Source organism: Cicer arietinum, chromosome 5 (genome assembly GCF_000331145.2).
Source record: "Cicer arietinum cultivar CDC Frontier isolate Library 1 chromosome 5, Cicar.CDCFrontier_v2.0, whole genome shotgun sequence".
Lineage (NCBI taxonomy): Eukaryota > Viridiplantae > Streptophyta > Magnoliopsida > Fabales > Fabaceae > Cicer > Cicer arietinum.
In genome coordinates this window covers 74918501-74936162 of record NC_021164.2, presented here as the reverse complement: position 1 = coordinate 74936162, position 17662 = coordinate 74918501, and the positions used below count along the sequence as shown (strand labels likewise).

The following is a 17662-nucleotide window of genomic DNA, read 5'->3' as shown; positions in this document are numbered from 1 at the left end:
TTATTATTATTATTATTATTATTATTATTATTATTATTATTATTATTATTATTATTATTATTATTATTATTATTATTATTGTTGTTGTTATTATTGTTATTGTTATTATTCTTATTGTTATTATTGTTATTGTTGTTATTATTATTATTATTATTATTATTATTATTATTATTATTGTTGTTGTTGTTGTTGTTGTTGTTGTTATTATTATTGTTGTTATTATTATTGTTATTATTATTATTAATTTTTTAAAATGAACAATGTTGAATTAGTAAATAAAATACAATAAAAATAAAATAAAATTATATTAATAAAATAAAATTCATCAAAGTTAATGTGATTTTAACAAATTTCTATTTTATAATTTATTATAAATAAATTAATAACTTCATTGTATTAATAATTCTCTATTATTTTGCATTTTATAGTATATAAATTAGTTACTCCGTCCTATTTTTGAGGCAATTTTTTTTTTATTATATTGCAGTCAATTTTATTTAAAAATAAATAAAATTAACAACTCTCTCTTGTATGAAACTGACTATATTTAAGAATAAAATAGACAAATATATACTTATTTTTAGTAGATTATTAATCTATGCATTTTATTTTTAGTATATACTTATTTTTAATATAAATAAATATATTTTTATTTTTTATTCTTTAAAAAAATAAGGTAATATAAAATTGTTAATTTATTAGTAATAAATGGCAAGATATGATAGAAAACATGTGATAATTGTTAATAAAATAGAATAAAATTGTTATATCATTTGTAATACGATATAAAATATATAAAATTTTTTATATAATAAATATTTTTTGATATATTTATTGAACTGCATATATTATTATATTTGATGTATTTTTTCTGCATTAAACAAGCAAAATATTTTTGTATATAAATTTTAAATTAGAATATATTTAATTTTTTTTCAAAAGAAGGTTATAGTTTGAAAAATATCTTAAAAGATCAATCTTTTAGAAATAAATTGTTTTGACCAAAAAAAATATATTATAAATTGTAAAATAAAAATATAAACCGTATAAAACACAATTACGGGAATGTTGTTTGCATTTTTCGTTATCTTCTCCTCCGTCTTGTTCTAAGTTCTAACCCTAGCTGGGAACAACTCTCTCGCACCTCTATCTCATTCTCTGCCTCTCACTCTTCTTCTTTCTCTCTTCAATTCTTCTCTTTTTTCTCCAAAATCTAATCGGGATATCATTTTCCCACTCAACGCGGATTTTATATTTTCCCGTTTTTCCCCAAATTCTCAGATCTCAAACTGCTCTTGTTTTTTTAATTTATCAAATTGTTAAATTAGGTTAAAATTTCAACATCAAAATTATCGTTTCACGTTTTTTCTCTCCCGATTTTTGCATTTCAGAGATAGATAGAAGTCGATTCCATCACTATTTTGATTTGAACCGACAATACAAACCGTTAGATTAAGCGTCAAAACTTCGAATTTCGAGTGTCGTTAGAGTTATAGTCATAGATTAGTACTGTATCATACATCGAAAGCTGGTTTTGTTGCTGCTGAATCGTTGTTAACAATGGTTGGGGGTGGAAGCAGAAGGGACGACGGTTCATTGGTAATTAGCAACACGAACGTTTTTGCGGCGCTTGATACTCTGAAGAAGAAGAAGAAATCGGATAAGGAACGAAAGAGTAAGGGTTCATCCAATTCCAAATCGGTGAAATTGGAATCTGAATCAGAATCTCAGGTGTTTTGGGCTCCGGCACCATTGAACGCGACTTCGTGGGCCGATGTGGATGACGATGATGATTATTATGCCACCACTGCACCGCCTCAAGCTGTTTGGAGTGTTTCTGATTCTCAAACCAGTAAGGACAAACAAGAGATTTTTGAGGTTTGTCCCTTTTTTTTTCTTCACTATTGGTATCTATTTATTTATTCTTTTTTTTCTTCTTGTCTTGTACCCACTTTATGTGTTTATGTAAGGATTGTATCTTTTAGATTCTATTACTTTATGCTAGGAAACATAGTGGAATCAGGGGAGGTATTGAACTTGTTTTTAGAGTAATGTTATTGGAACATAAAACTTGACATGAAGTGGAGCACAAATACAATACTTGACATTTTATGAAAAACAGAACATGACCCCACTGTATTGTATATGATATTGTATTTGTGTTCCAATGACATTACTTTCTTTTTAACGTTATGTATATCTTTTTGTATATTGGTTGATTTGGTTCAATTTGAATCCATTTTAGGTGGTATTTTGATAATCAACTTGATTAAATATTTTTTTTCAATAATCACTCATCTTAAGTGTTTATATATATAAGCTGATTTCTGAATAATAGAGTGAATGAGATGAAATTCTGAGTGTGTATAAACTGTTTCTATAGACTACTCTGGGAGTTTATGAAGTTAAGGTGAAACAACATCTGGATATATCAAAATATTTTTTAATCCCTTATAATTAAAAAAATGCCTGTCATGAGATAAATCCAAATCCATATAATCTATTCTAAAGATACTTTTGTTTGTGTGATACATCCTTTTTGTGCACACTAGGTTATTCCTATTTTTATAAGGAAACCTGGATTTGCTGATACTCGTGTTCCTTCTAAGTAATGTTTTGTTTTACTTTAGCGTGGTCTTGTAAGGAATAGATGGCTTCTTCTGTGTGCTGTCTAGTTTTTTCGAGTGCCATATATCCGCAAATTAAAGTCAATCACATTTTTTCTTTCATGTCACAAATGTCAGGGATGAAATTAGCCAGACAGCATAGGGAACGATGTTACAGTAGCAGTATCTGTCTAGTGGTAGTTATGTTTTAAGAAGTAATAAGAGGCAGATTATGTAAAGGCAGTTACTAGGAAGGAAGTGTAATGGCACTCATGTTAGAAAATAACTTCTGCAGTTGTATATATGTATATGAAAGGGGAGGAGATGGGGTTGTTAATGTTATTCTATGTTTGGACAGAGAATACTATCTGTAGGATACTGATACATGGTCTCTAGGACAGCAAGTGTGGTGCTGCAATTTCTGTAGTAGGAGATTCAATTTCTTAGACAGGAATTGCATTGCTGTAATTTGGGGTGATAATCCTTTTTTTTTTCAGCTCAAATCAGTTTTCTATCATTATTCAGCCCTATTTCTTCACATTTAATTTAATTGGTGTTCTATCAGTCAGCAATATAAATGTCTAGCCATTTAACTTTGTGATTACTGCTTTGCTTGGTGTGACTACTGCTTGAATGGTTAGGAAAATTTTATGCTGTTCCAGATTTGATACTTTACATTTTTTAACAGGATACAGAGAGTGAGGATGATATTTTAGATGAAGGGGATGAGGAGGAGGAAGAGCAAGATCATGAACCGGAACCAGAGCACACTGTGAAACCTGAACCTGAGGATAAGAAGCATGCTGAAGTTCCTGTAGCACCAAAGGAGGCAGAACGACAGCTGTCCAAAAAGGAAAGGAAGAAAAAGGAACTTGAAGAGCTTGAGGCTCTTTTAGCTGATTTTGGAGTCACACAAAAAGAAAGTAATGATGGGCAAGGTCAACACGAGTCACAAGGTATTTATGTAGAGCTATATGATATATTGTTTGCAGGTTTGTTGTTTATTTTTATGTGATTCCAGGTTATTGATTGGCTGTTACTCATGTCTTTGTTCTAAACTGTTGACCTTTACGGTGTTGGAAATTTTCCTGCTTTCCTGGCAGATCTACTCCCATTACTTGTATTTGTTTGCACTAACAGGTTTTTCAATTTTAACTTATGACACTTTGTATTCAAGCTTTTTATAACTATTTTATGAAAGACAAGTAAAATTTCTATGCATATTTAGATGCAATTGCTCGAGGCAGCTTATTGTTGTTGATTTGTTCTAATTGCAAAATTGTATCTGCAGGAACACCTCAGGATAAGAAAGGTGTTGAAGCTGATGGAGATGGGGAAAAGAAAGAAATCCCTGCAGAGTCAAAGACTGCCAAGAAGAAGAAAAAGAAGGATAAAGCTTCCAAGGAGGCGAAGGAATCTAATGGTCAGACCAACAGCTCAGAAACAAACAACGAGCCTGATTTGGCCTCTGGCACTGAAAATGCAGATGAGGATTCATCTGTTGTTGATGTGAAAGAGCGTCTTAAGAAAGTTGCTTCTATGAAGAAGAAGAAATCTAATAAAGAAATGGATGCTGCTGCTAGAGCTGCTGCACAAGAGGCTGCCGCAAGGAACGCAAGGCTTGCTGCAGCCAAGAAAAAAGAGAAGAACCATTATAACCAACAACCTGTGCGGTAAACCAACTTTGCTCCTAAACATCAATACAGGAATTTGTATTTCTTGTTTATATGATGATGCAGAATAAATAGTTGGCTTTAGGCTCTAGTAGGCCTGAGATACTGTCTTTTGCTTTTTCTGGATCAGTGTTGTTTAAGCGTTACAAACTATTACATTTTGGCACATAATTTTTAGCTTTAAAAAATTACATGAATGACATTATTGTGCATTGGAGTTTGTATCTCGTGGCCGGTCAAATACTTTCGATAAGAGAAGTTGAAGTTTACTCTTGAAAGTGTTGTGTTAATTCTATCGAGTAATGTATACTTTATGAAATTGATCCAATTTGTTTAGCCGTTGTTGTTTTGGGTTCAATCCTACTAATACTAGACTGCTTTATCTATTCTGTATAGAAGAGAGCTGTTTTCTGTTGTGCCCATCAATCTTAAGGAATAATTTTCTGGATTCACACTAAGCATATAACTAATCACATTGCAAAATACACGAGTTACTTCTCGTTAAATAGTGAAATGATTATGTAGAGATTTCATTTCTTTCATGTTGAGAATCTCTTTCCCAACATGTTGGAGGATGCAAATATGTGGGGTGCTCAAATCCAGCAAGGTGTCTGTAATAGGTGCTGTAAGAATGGGACTGGGCCTGCATATCCATGTGTAAGTGTCTCCCACAAATGATAACTGAATAGAATTATGGATTGATAGTCTAGGTTTAGTCTGGCGGGCACTTTATCTGGTTTACATGTGGGTGGAGATGAGATTTGGTAGATTATAGTCGAGGTAACAAGATTCATGGTGCAAGGACGGTTAAATAATTGAGATATTTTGGGGTTCTGATAAACAGAGGGGGTTTCACAGTTCAGGTGTGCTTATGATACACTATTTGGAGAGATTGGTCAGAAAATGGGGCAGCTGATGGACATAGAAAGGAGGATTTTGGTGCAGATATTGAATTGAAGGGAGTGAAAAGATGCACTTGTGTTGGGGTGATGGTGGGGTAATATATGCGAATATTGCTTTCAAATGTCCTAGTGTAACCTTTTGATTTCACTTGGTTAACTTGTTTCTTGGTTCTATTTGGATGTTGATGATGATCCATTCAAATGGAGCAGGAAATACAAACGGAACATTTTATGCAAATTGAATATCATTAAATTAGAAGCATATGTATTAATTTAAAATCAGTCACGTATAGCTGTGAATTTGATTTTGTCATGGCACTCGGAAATAGTCAAAATGGGTGGGTATACGAGGATGTGTCAATATCAATGGTTTTAGGCGTGGGATGTAAAGTGTATATATGAGCATTTTATGTAAGATTGATATTTTGGGTTCATTACTTCATCTTGTGCTATATCATATTAACAGGAGTAATAAATTTGTTCTTTTTTATATAAAAAATAAAATGATATGTAAGTTGTGAATATTTCCTGACAGAACCTCAGAACAATTATTCAAAGGAATGATTGACCTAGTTTTGATTCTTTTCCCTCGCTCCTGTGTGAACTTAATCTAAGCTCAACGAAATATAATTACAATTTTGGAACTGAAAATGCGTAACACAATGTCGGGGAATTAGAGACATGTATATGTTGCCTTTTTGTCTGAGATTTTGAGAACTTGAATGTTGATTTTGGAAGATGGGAAGAATCAAATGATGGGTTCGTGAACAACATAAAAGTGTATGTATTATCTGTGAGGGCTGCACAGTGTAGCCTCCTGCACAGCCGTATGATTAAGAGATGAAAAATTAAATTTCTTCCGGTCTCAATTGATTCTATGTGAGCCATATTGAAATCTCACCTAGGTAAAGTTTTCAAACTATTGGAGATTTGGAGGTCTATATCTGTTTCACTAATCATCTTTGACTACGTGTTAAAGTTTTACATGTGTGTGCGTTTTGGACATTCTTATCGTTTGAGTTAGTTTTTGAGAATAAAATTTAAATCCATTTGACACAATCGATCTCAAACCTTTATCCAAAGTCAAACTTTGATTTTGCCTTCACAATAAAAAATAAAAAAACATTTGCAATGGGATTAGAATTTGAAACATATGCTAAAACAAATTATTCAAAGATTCTTTTATAATTAGGATCATAGAGATTATTTAATATTCACTGACTTGTAATACATATGATTATACTTTTCATATAAATATTTCAAAAACAAAAAAACTAACAAATGACAATTTTGTGTCTAAGGGATCTTGTAATAGTCTATAAACTTGGCATCATCTTCTTCAGTGAAACTCTTTTCAGTTCAAACAAAATTTATGAATTATGTGCATACGGCTTCTTGGTTGAGTCTCTTGCTCGCATTTCTTATAAACATGCCTCCTTATTTGAGGAGAAAACCCTTTTCATTTTGAGATTTTAGTTTATATTAATAAAGTAGAGGAATATCTTTGCAATAGATTGAGTTTTGTTTGCAGGTTGCACCTAACTTCGGTCAACTAATATAAGCTATCATCGTCATATCTTTTGACCAAAATGTTGTAATTAATATTATGTTTATTTTTCGTAAGAATAAGGGATAAGTTCTCAAAGCCAAATTTTATCGCTAATCTTCTAAACTCTATGAATTTTATCTTCTTTATATCTGGACTCTACTAATTGGAAAAAATTTGCGTATGCTCTCGATTCATAACGAGTGTGAAATTTAGGTATCATTTCCGCATGCAACGGAATTTAGATTTTTGTGCCTGCATTCATTCATATATAAAAAATTATAAATTTAAAAATCATATTTATTATAATTAATATAATAAAATAATTATTATTAACAATAATAAAATTTAAAAATATTTTTATAGAAATAAAATTATAATTTTTAATATTTAATATATTCACTATATATATATATACATATATATATATATATAATTTTAAAATTATAATAATATTACTTGCAGAACAATTCTGGTGCAGGTGTGGGGGCTAAATATTACTATCTCAAATCTCTTACCGTTTTCGAATTTTAATTTCAAAAAAAATCTGCACGCGTCCTAATCAAACGGATTTGAATGGATATCCGCGAATACAGAAGACTATGTTGTTATCTCTAACTGGATGTATGCAAAATGAAATTGCTAGTATTTCTATATGCTATTCGTAAGGCAATTGATCTTGTGATCTTAAGTTAGATTCATTTTTATTTTGTCAAAAACAAAGGCAACATTGTTAGAAAAAAGTGCTGTAGAAAATTTAATATATCCGTTCATTAATTTAATAAAATAAATATAAATAGTGGTTGTGAATAGGAATGAGAATATACTAGGCCGTCTCTCATGGGCCTATAGCAGATTTAGAAAGAGTTCGCCTATTTGATTCTAGGTCAGGTCTGGTCCGACCTATTTAATAAAAAAGCTAGGTTCAGACTATTTTTAAAGTCTATTTATTTAAATAGGTCAGACTCAAGCTTATAAAAAAGTCTATTAGGCCTGACAAGCTGACCTATATATATTTTATTAATATTATTTATTATTATTATTATTATTATTATTATATTAATAATATTATTTCCTATTTTAAATTCTATCAATTAGGAAATCACTCAGTGAACATTCCATATTCGGTAGCGATTCCATATTTGATAGTCATTACATATTTGACAGCTGTTTAATTAGTCAATCACTCAATAGTCGTTCCATATTTGTTTAAGAGGTAATAATGAATGTGTTTGTTTCAAAAAAAAATTCTATTATTTAAATGATGTTTGTTTCATATTTTTTAGGGTTTAAAGGATGTTTGTTTCATATTTTTTTTAAATTATTTTAAATAGGCTTCCAAGCCAAGTCACACTTTTAAAAAGGTCAGACCGGGCCATACTTTTAAAAATGTCAAGTCAAACTGAAAAAAAAAAGCCTATGATAGGCCGTAGCCCAGACTTAGACTTAAAAAATAAATCGTAGGCCAGACTCAGACCTTTTAAAGTCTGACATATTCTCACTCCTAGTTGTGAATTCCATTTCCGAAGATAGTAATCAAACTCTATTTATATTTGATTCGCGTCTAAGCCCAAAATTATTTCAAAAAAGGCAAAATACAATACAAACAAACATGCACCCTCTTGCAATATCAAATCAAATCTTTGAAAATTCAAATATAATCAAGATTATTGCACCCAACCAAGCTAAAATAATTCCTCACATTGTAATTATCTTTTATATAGATATAAAAAACAGATAGATTTATCTTTTTTTCACCGAATTTTTTTTTAAATATTTTAAATATTATATATTTTGTAACGAAATATTCAAAATTTTGACTTTTTAACATGTATGTTTTTGTCTATAATTGATTTATATTTAGTTAACAATTATACATTAATATTTAGTTATTTTGACATATATTGATTTATATTTTGTTTTGTGTTTAAATAAATATTATTTTTATAATTATAATCATAAGTTGCGATTATTAATAAACAACGATTGAATTAGTATATTTTAATATTTATACTCAGTTATTGAGTGGAATAACTCACTGCATAGTTATTTCAAAAATCAACTTAATATATATATATAAATTAATTAATGTAAAAAATGTAGTTTTATTAGAAAATTGTTGTGGAAAATTTAATATAACAGTCGTAAAATTTAATGAAAACAATTTAAATAAATTTCATGTATATAATATATAATTTTATATATTTATATACATTAAAATAAAAAATTACGTAATAATTATTTATTGAATGATTTAAGGTTTCACATGTGGCGTGTGAATAATTGATAAAAAATATTCTATAATAGATAGATAAATTATTTTATATATATGGAAGAATCACTACGCTAGAAATGACATTTAACAGCGCCCATTTTACAGCGCTTTCTAAACACAAGCGCTGTTGTAATTATATTTTAAAAATAACGGAACCTATTACAGCGCTTTTTATGTAAAGCGCTGTAAAACAAGCGCTGTAGTAGGTCATATAACGTTTGCGCATCACGTTATAAGGATTTTACAGCGCTTGTCAAAAAAGCGCTGTAAACGGAAGCGCTTTCGTAAATGTGTTACAGCGCTTTTTTCACAAGCGCTGTAAAACACATGCGCTTTCATTGAATTTAACTACCTATTACAGCGCTTTTTTCACAAGCGCTGTAAAACACATGCGCTTTCATTGAATTTAACTACCTATTACAGCGCTTTTTTCACAAGCGCTGTAAAACACATCCGCTTTCATTGAATTTAACTACCTATTACAGCGCTTTTTTCACAAGCGCTGTAAAACACACGCGCTTTCATTGAATTTAACTACCTATTACAGCGCTTTTTTCACAAGCGCTGTAAAACACATGCGCTTTCATTGAATTTAACTACCTATTACAGCGCTTTTTTCACAAGCGCTGTAAAACACATGCGCTTTCATTGAATTTAACTACCTATTACAGCGCGTTTTTCACAAGCGCTGTAAAATACATCTTTCAAATAATTATATACGTTGGAAACCCTCATATCCTCTACATCTTTCAAATAATTATATACGTTGGAAACCCTCATATCCTCTACATCTTTCAAATAATTATATACGTTGGAAACCCTCATATCCTCTACATCTTTCAAATAATTATATACGTTGCGAACCCTAATATCCTCTACGTACTGTGCGGCCATCTACGTTGTCTAAGGTATTTTTTACACATGATCTGTTATGTTTTGAAATTGTCAAAAATTGTCAAAAACTCATACCACATGATCTGTTCTGTTTTGAAATTGTTAGTTGATATTGGTTTCTTTTTGAAACTTGTTGATATGTTTTGAAAGCTTATTATTTTTGTTACTGCATTTATATAGGTGGTATAATATGGATAGGAAATGGATTTCAGCCAATCGATTGTCAAAAGAGTATGAAATTGGAGTGAAGGAGTTTGTTGAGTTTGCAGTGAAGAATGCAAAAGATCCAAATAGAGTAGTTTGTCCTTGTTTAAAATGTTGTTTTGGAAAACGTGTTAGAGAAGATGAATTAGAAGGACATCTAGTATGTAATGGAATTGATCAAAGCTACACATGTTGGATAAGACATGGTGAGAAAAAAAAAGGAAACATTAATTTTGAGAATAGTTCGACATATGCTTCAACTGACTTCGATACAGATACATATGAGCCGGACCGAGTTGATGAGATTGCAAAAGCAGTTGAAGAAGATCTTCGAGATTGTCCTAAAATGTTTGAAAGTTTGTTGAGTGATGCAGAGAAAGAATTATATAATGGTTGTACTAAATTCACAAGACTGTCAGCGATATTAAAGTTGTACAACTTAAAAGCGAGTAATGGATGGTCTGATAAAAGCTTTACGGAATTATTAACACTCATAAAAGATATGTTGCCAGATGATAATGAACTTCCCAGTCGAACCTACGAGGCTAAACGGATTTTGTGTTCTATTGGAATGAGTTACGAAAGGATTCATGCGTGTCCTAACGATTGCATTTTATTTCGAAACGAATATGAACTACTTAAGGCGTGTCCGAAATGCAATGTCTCTCGATATAAGAAGAAAGAATCTACTCCAGCAAAAGTCGTGTGGTATTTTCCTATAATACCAAGATTTAGGCGCATGTATCGCAGTGAAGAAGATTCAAAACACTTGACATGGCATGCAGATGAAAGAATTAGAGATGGAATGTTTCGACACCCTGCAGATTCCCCACAATGGGCAAAAATTGATCACGAGTATCCTGAATTCGGGATAGAGTCAAGAAATCTAAGACTTGCACTTTCTACTGATGGAATGAATCCACATGGTCTTCAAAGCATCTCACATAGCACGTGGCCTGTGATTTTGGTAATATATAACCTACCTCCATGGTTATGTATGAAGCGTAAGTTTATGATGTTGTCTCTGTTAATTTCTGGACCCAAACAACCGGGGAATGATATCGACGTATACTTGACTCCTCTAATCGAAAATTTAAAAAGTATGTGGGAGACAGGTGTGGAAGTTTATGATGGGTATAAGAAAGAATGTTTCAATTTAAGGGTTATGTTGTTCGGCATAATTAATGATTTTCCAGCATATGGTAATTTATCAGGATATAGCATTAAAGGTCAGTGTGCATGTCCTATATGTGAAGAGAGTACAAATTGGATGCGGTTGAAACATTGTAAGAAGAATGTGTTTCTTGGACATCGTAGATTTTTACCTTATAGTCATCAGTATCGTGGGTGGAGAAATGCATTCAATGGAAAATCAGAGGAAGGTAAAGCTCCTTTAGCACCGACTGGATATCAAATACTTGAAAAAGTACAAGGTTTGACCAATAAATTTGGCAAACCTTTTGCGGGAGAGCTGGTGAAAACTGGGTGGAAGAAAAAGTCAATTTTCTTTGAATTGCCATATTGGAAGTCATTGTATGTAAGACATTTCCTCGATGTGATGCATATTGAAAAAAATGTATTTGAAAGTGTTATTGGTACGTTACTCAATGTTCCAGGAAAGTCTAAAGATGGCGTCAATGCAAGATTGGACTTGGTCGATATGGGAATAAGAAATGAACTGGCTCCAGTAAAGAAAGGAAATCGCACATATCTACCTCCAGCCGCTCATACTCTATCTAGAAAGGAAAAAATTGTTTTATGTAAATTTCTACACGAAGTTAAAGTTCCAGAAGGATACTCTTCGAACATTAAAAATTTGGTTTGTATGAAAGACCTCAAGTTAAAAGGTTTGAAGACCCATGATTGTCATATTATAATGGAGCATTTGCTACCAATAGGTATACGTTCCATTTTACCTGAAAAAGTTCGACTAGCCTTAACTAGATTATGTTTCTTCTTCAGGGAAATTTGTAGTAAAGTGATCGACCCTCAGAAATTACCGACATTGCAGAGGGAAATTGTTGTTACTTTGTGTGAGCTTGAAATGTATTTCCCACCATCGTTTTTTGATATAATGGTTCACCTTACTGTTCATCTGGTTAAGGAGACACAACTTTGTGGGCCAGCTTATATGAGATGGATGTATCCGATAGAACGATATATGAAAATATTAAAAGGGTACGTAAAAAGTAGAAGTCGACCAGAAGGTTGTATTGCTGAACGATACATTGTTGAAGAGGCTGCTGAATTTTGTACTGAATATCTGTCCAATGTTGAATCCATAGGGCTTCCCATGTCTCGTCATTCGGGAAGACTATCAGGAGAAGGGATAACTGGAAGGAGACTACTGACTATATCAAGGACAGAATGGGAGCAGGCACAATTGTATGTTCTGCACAATGATGATGAGGTTCAACCGTATGTTACAATACACATTGATCAGTTATCTCGTTTGAACATGAATAGGAATCAAAATTGGATAACTCGAGAGCACAATCGAAGTTTTGTAACATGGTTAAAAAATCACATAATGTCAAAATTTGATATAGACCCCGGATCAATTTCAAATAGATTGAGGTGGCTAGCAAATGGTCCGAGCTTACATGTCTTTTCTTACACTGGTTATGTTATTAACGGCTACACATTTTATACCAAAGAACAAGATGATCAGACCACTATGCAAAATAGTGGAGTCACTCTCGTAGCTGAAGCGATGCATGTCTCAAGTGCAAAAGACAAAAACCCAATATATGCAAATCTATCATATTTTGGGGTTATCGAGCGCATATGGGAGTTAGACTACACAATGTTTCGTGTTCCCATATTTGGTTGCAAGTGGGTCGATAATAATAATGGCGTTCGGATTGATGAGTCAGGATTCTTGCTTGTCGATTTTAATAGGGTGGGATACAAAGACGAGCCTTTTATTTTAGCGTCGCAAGCTCAACAAGTGTTTTATGTCACTGATCCTTCTAATGATAAATGGTCTGTTGTCCTATCGACCAATAAAATAAGTGATGATAACAATAATGATGAAGATGTTGGTAATGATCTTTTATTTGCAACATCACAACAACCACATGAAATTGATTCAACTGATGATGGTTTATATCTTAGAGATGATCATGATGAGGGAATTTGGATTAATCCATCGTTTCGTATTGTAAATGGACAAACAAATGTGAATGTCACCAGGAAAAGAAGAAGGGCATCTTAATGTATATATATGTTTAATTGTTTTATATAAGCTATGCATGTAATCTGAACTGTGTTATTGTAAATATGCATGTAATCTGAATTGAGTGTTTTATACTAAGTTCTGATTAATTTATTTTCTGATTAATTTATTTTCTGCTTATATTTAGCTTGATTTGAGTGTTTTATACCAAGTTCATGTAACAATGAGTGTTTTATATTTAGCTTGATTTACATGAACTGAACTGAATATAAATTAGTAATTTACATGAACTGAACTGAACTGAATAGAGAGATTCTCTTTTGCTCAGTGCATATATATATATAGATTCTTCAGAATACTCATTTCTAATAATTCATCATCTCCTAAAGTATTGTGATAAAGACAATGATAACAATATTTTTAATCCAATAAACAATGATAAAAATGTTTTTAATGTCATCCCAACCCAAATAAACCAAACACAAAAATAAAATAAAGAGACATTTTACAGCGCTTATCTTAAAAAGCGCTGTAAAAGATCCTTTTAAAAATAAAATAATGAGTGTTTTATACCTTTTACAGCGCTTTTCACACAAAGCGCTGTAAACGACTCTTTTGAAAGTGAGTAAAAAAGACATTTTACAGCGCTTATTTGACAAAGCGCTGTAAAAAAGCTTTAAAAATAATATTCATCAGACACCTAATTTCTTCAAACACCTTGTACGCATCATGGGAATCCAAAAAACATCAGACACAAACCCATTTCTTCAAACACCTTGTACGCATCATGGGAATCCAAAAAACATCAGACACAAACCCATTTCTTCAAACACCTTGTACGCATCATGGGAATCCCCAAAAACACCAGACACAAACCCATTTTTCGCAACATGGCAATGATCCTGAATACCAATTAAGTTTCGATTTAAGAAGGAAAGAGAATGTAAAGAGATAAAAAGGGTGTTGAGGTGGAGATTGAATTGTGAAAGAGTAAGCTTTGATGTTTGTGAAGAAGATGCATAAAAGGAGAAGAGTTTGGTGAAGAGGAAGGGATTTTTGTGGTGACCAGTTACTACTATGTGGGTTTTGCATGCATGTTGAGCTTGTTTAAAAAATAACATAACATAACAAAACACAAAAACAATAAGGCCTTTTACAGCGCTTATTTGGAAAAAGCGCTGTAAAAGAGCCTTTTAAAATTAACATAAAGAGACATTTTAGAGCGCTTATGTGGAAAAGCGCTGTAAAAGGCTTTAAAAAACATTCATATAACATAATAACACACGGAGGTCTTTTACAGCGCTTATTTGGGAAAAGCGCTGTAAAAGAGCCTCTTAAAATTAACATAAAGAGACATTTTAGAGCGCTTATGTGTAAAAGCGCTGTAAAAGGCATTCAAATAACATAATAACACACGGAGGTCTTTTACAGCGCTTATTTGAAAAAAGCGCTGTAAAAGAGCCTTTTAAAAATTTAACTAAAGAAGCCTTTTAGAGCGCTTATGTGTGAAAGCGCTGTAAAAGGCATTCATATAACATAATAACACACGGAGGTCTTTTACAGCGCTTATTTGAAAAAAGCGCTGTAAAAGAGCCTTTTAAAAATTTAACTAAAGAAGCCTTTTAGAGCGCTTATGTGTGAAAGCGCTGTAAAAGGCATTCATATAACATAATAACACACGGAGGTCTTTTACAGCGCTTATTTGAAAAAAGCGCTGTAAAAGGCATTCAAATAACATAATAACACACGGAGGTCTTTTACAGCGCTTATTTGAAAAAAGCGCTGTAAAAGGCATTCAAATAACATAATAACACACGGAGGTCTTTTACAGCGCTTATTTGAAAAAAGCGCTGTAAAAGAGCCTTTTAAAAATTTAACTAAAGAAGCCTTTTAGAGCGCTTTACAAAATAAGCGCTGTAAAAGGCTTATAAAAAGCGCTGTAAAAGTGTTACGTATATATAACAGTTACCTCTTCAGTTTCCTCTTCATTACGTAACCTTCATCTCAACCTTCATTTCTTCTCTTCTTTTGCAAACCCTATCATCCCGTCCTTTACGAACCTTATTTCCACGATCATCTCCTTCATTTCGAACCTTATTTCCATCCAAGATCATCTCTCCCATTTCACACAATATATTTTCATTGAAATACGTAACCCTCATTACGTATTTCTTCAAACCGTATTTCTGTGAACCATATTTCTGTGAACTTTCTGCAAACCCTCTTTTCTTTGCATTTCGTCTTTCTTCGAACCATCATTATTCAGGTATTGATGTTATTAAATTTTTGTAATCATTAGAATGCATGTTGAGCTTTTTTAAGATATACTGATACATGTTGAGTTTGTTTATAATAATGCATGATCCATGTTGAGCTTGTTGATGTTATACTAAAGTGCATGTTGAACTTGTTGTAGTTAAATGGATACAAACAAAGATTTAGAAGTTCAAAATGAAGAAGTTGGCACCTCTAAGACTTACGAAAAAGAAGTCAAACGTGGTGCAACTATCATGCAAAGGGTGATTAAAGCACGGAGCAGTGGCATTAAATTTGAGGTATACTATATATACTCTGTTTGCTGTGTGTTTTTTTATCTTTTTTTAGGGTTTAGGGCATGTACTTACTATATGAGTTTATTAGGTTGGCTGGAACGAGAGTGGTCAGCCAGTTGACCCCAACAGCTCCATGTTTGTAAGCTACATTGGGGCTGTTGTTCGTCAAAATGTCCCAATAACAATAGACAACTGGAGAGATAAGGCGTTGAAGGATGCCAAAGATATCATCTGGAATGACATTCAAGTAAATATTTTGATCTACTCTTTTGTCATTTATAATTTTTTTTCTGTAAAATACATTACTTATAATTGTTTTCATTGCAGACCACTTTTGTTCTTGATGAGGAACGAAAGTCATATGTTTTGAGAGTTGCTGGGAAAATCCATCGTGGATTTAGATCCCATCTCTCAAATTTCTATCTAAAAGATAGAGAAGGAAACACAAATGCTGAACCTCCAAAGATATATCAACATTATATATCAAAGGATGAATGGAGTGCATTTGTTTCCAAACGTTCTGACCCGGCGTTTGTCGTAAGTGATTAATTTATTAGCATTTGTGTTTTATTATTCATATTCGTAGCGTATTTTAAATTTTTACACAATTGCTATTTTTTTTTTATATAGAATATTAGTAAGGCAAATCGCGAACGGGCAAGCAACCCAAAACACCCATACAAGAAATCACGTATGGGATATGCACGCCTTGAACAAAAAATTGTAAGTAATTAAACATCACTTGTAATTTGTATTATAAACTATAGTGTGTAACTAATTTGTATTATTTTGTTTATGATTTTAACGAATAGAGAAAAGACACCCAAGCCGATCAACCCTTGGGTCGTCATATCTTATGGAAGGAAGCGCGTGTTAACAAAGAAGGAGTGGTTGATAATGAAAATGTCAAAATTAATTATTTGAAATGAAAGGTGCTTTTTAGCTTTTTATGGCACTTTTTTTAAAAAGCGCTGTCTTTTATCTTTGTATCCAAAATTATTTTGATCCAAAATCACTTCACAATCAGTGCACACAACAACAAAACATATTCAAATACCATAAGCAGTTCACACAATCAGTAGAACATAAATCAGAACTCTGTAACTTTTTTAACATATATGTAACTCTGTAATTTACAACCTAAGTAACTACATTCAGATACATATATACAACCTAATTTACAACCTAATTACCTACATTCAGATACGTATATATATATAACCTAATTTACAACCTAAACTACATTCAGATCCATATGCATGTTCATATATTGTGTCCTATGATCATTTACATATAATAACTAACAGAATATACATTATATGCACTAGCTACCATATAATATTCAGATCCCTTGCCCAGCAGCAAGCTATTTCCCAGAAAATCAAATAATTTTCATGTCAAGCACGTACTGACACCATTCTTCCTTTAATTCCATCAGATCTTCCTCAGAATATGATGGACTGGAATTGTCAAAGTACTGCAATATAAAAATTGAACATATTATATTAAGTTAGTATCAAATATATAGATAATTTATATATGAAAATCATATAATGCAAATACCGTACCGTTTCTGGGATAATAGTTTTATTCTTCTCAACAATCTCCTTCATGAATCTCAATATGTAGTACCCACAGTCGATGTTATTTGTTTGACGAGGGCACTTTATTGAGATCCATGTAATGTTATTAGACTTCTGCTTCGACACTTTAGCACCTCTTTGAGCTCGATAAACTTTTAAGGCACTATCGAATGAATAAATGTGATTATTAGAGCATGAATATTTATATATATATATATATATAAATATTCATGCTCTAATAATCACATT

At 31.9% G+C, this 17662-nt stretch overlaps 1 protein-coding gene across 1 annotated transcript; it reads left to right on the top strand.

Moving 5' to 3' along the window:
• The first annotated feature begins 1110 nt into the window (after positions 1 to 1110).
• On the top strand, positions 1111 to 4615 carry LOC101506641 (uncharacterized). Its single transcript, XM_004501217.4, has 3 exons — positions 1111 to 1878; positions 3295 to 3562; positions 3898 to 4615. The coding sequence occupies exons 1-3, from the start codon at positions 1561 to 1563 to the stop codon at positions 4281 to 4283; spliced, it is 972 nt and encodes a 323-aa protein (XP_004501274.1). The 5' UTR covers positions 1111 to 1560; the 3' UTR covers positions 4284 to 4615.
• Positions 4616 to 17662: the final 13047 nt, after the last annotated feature.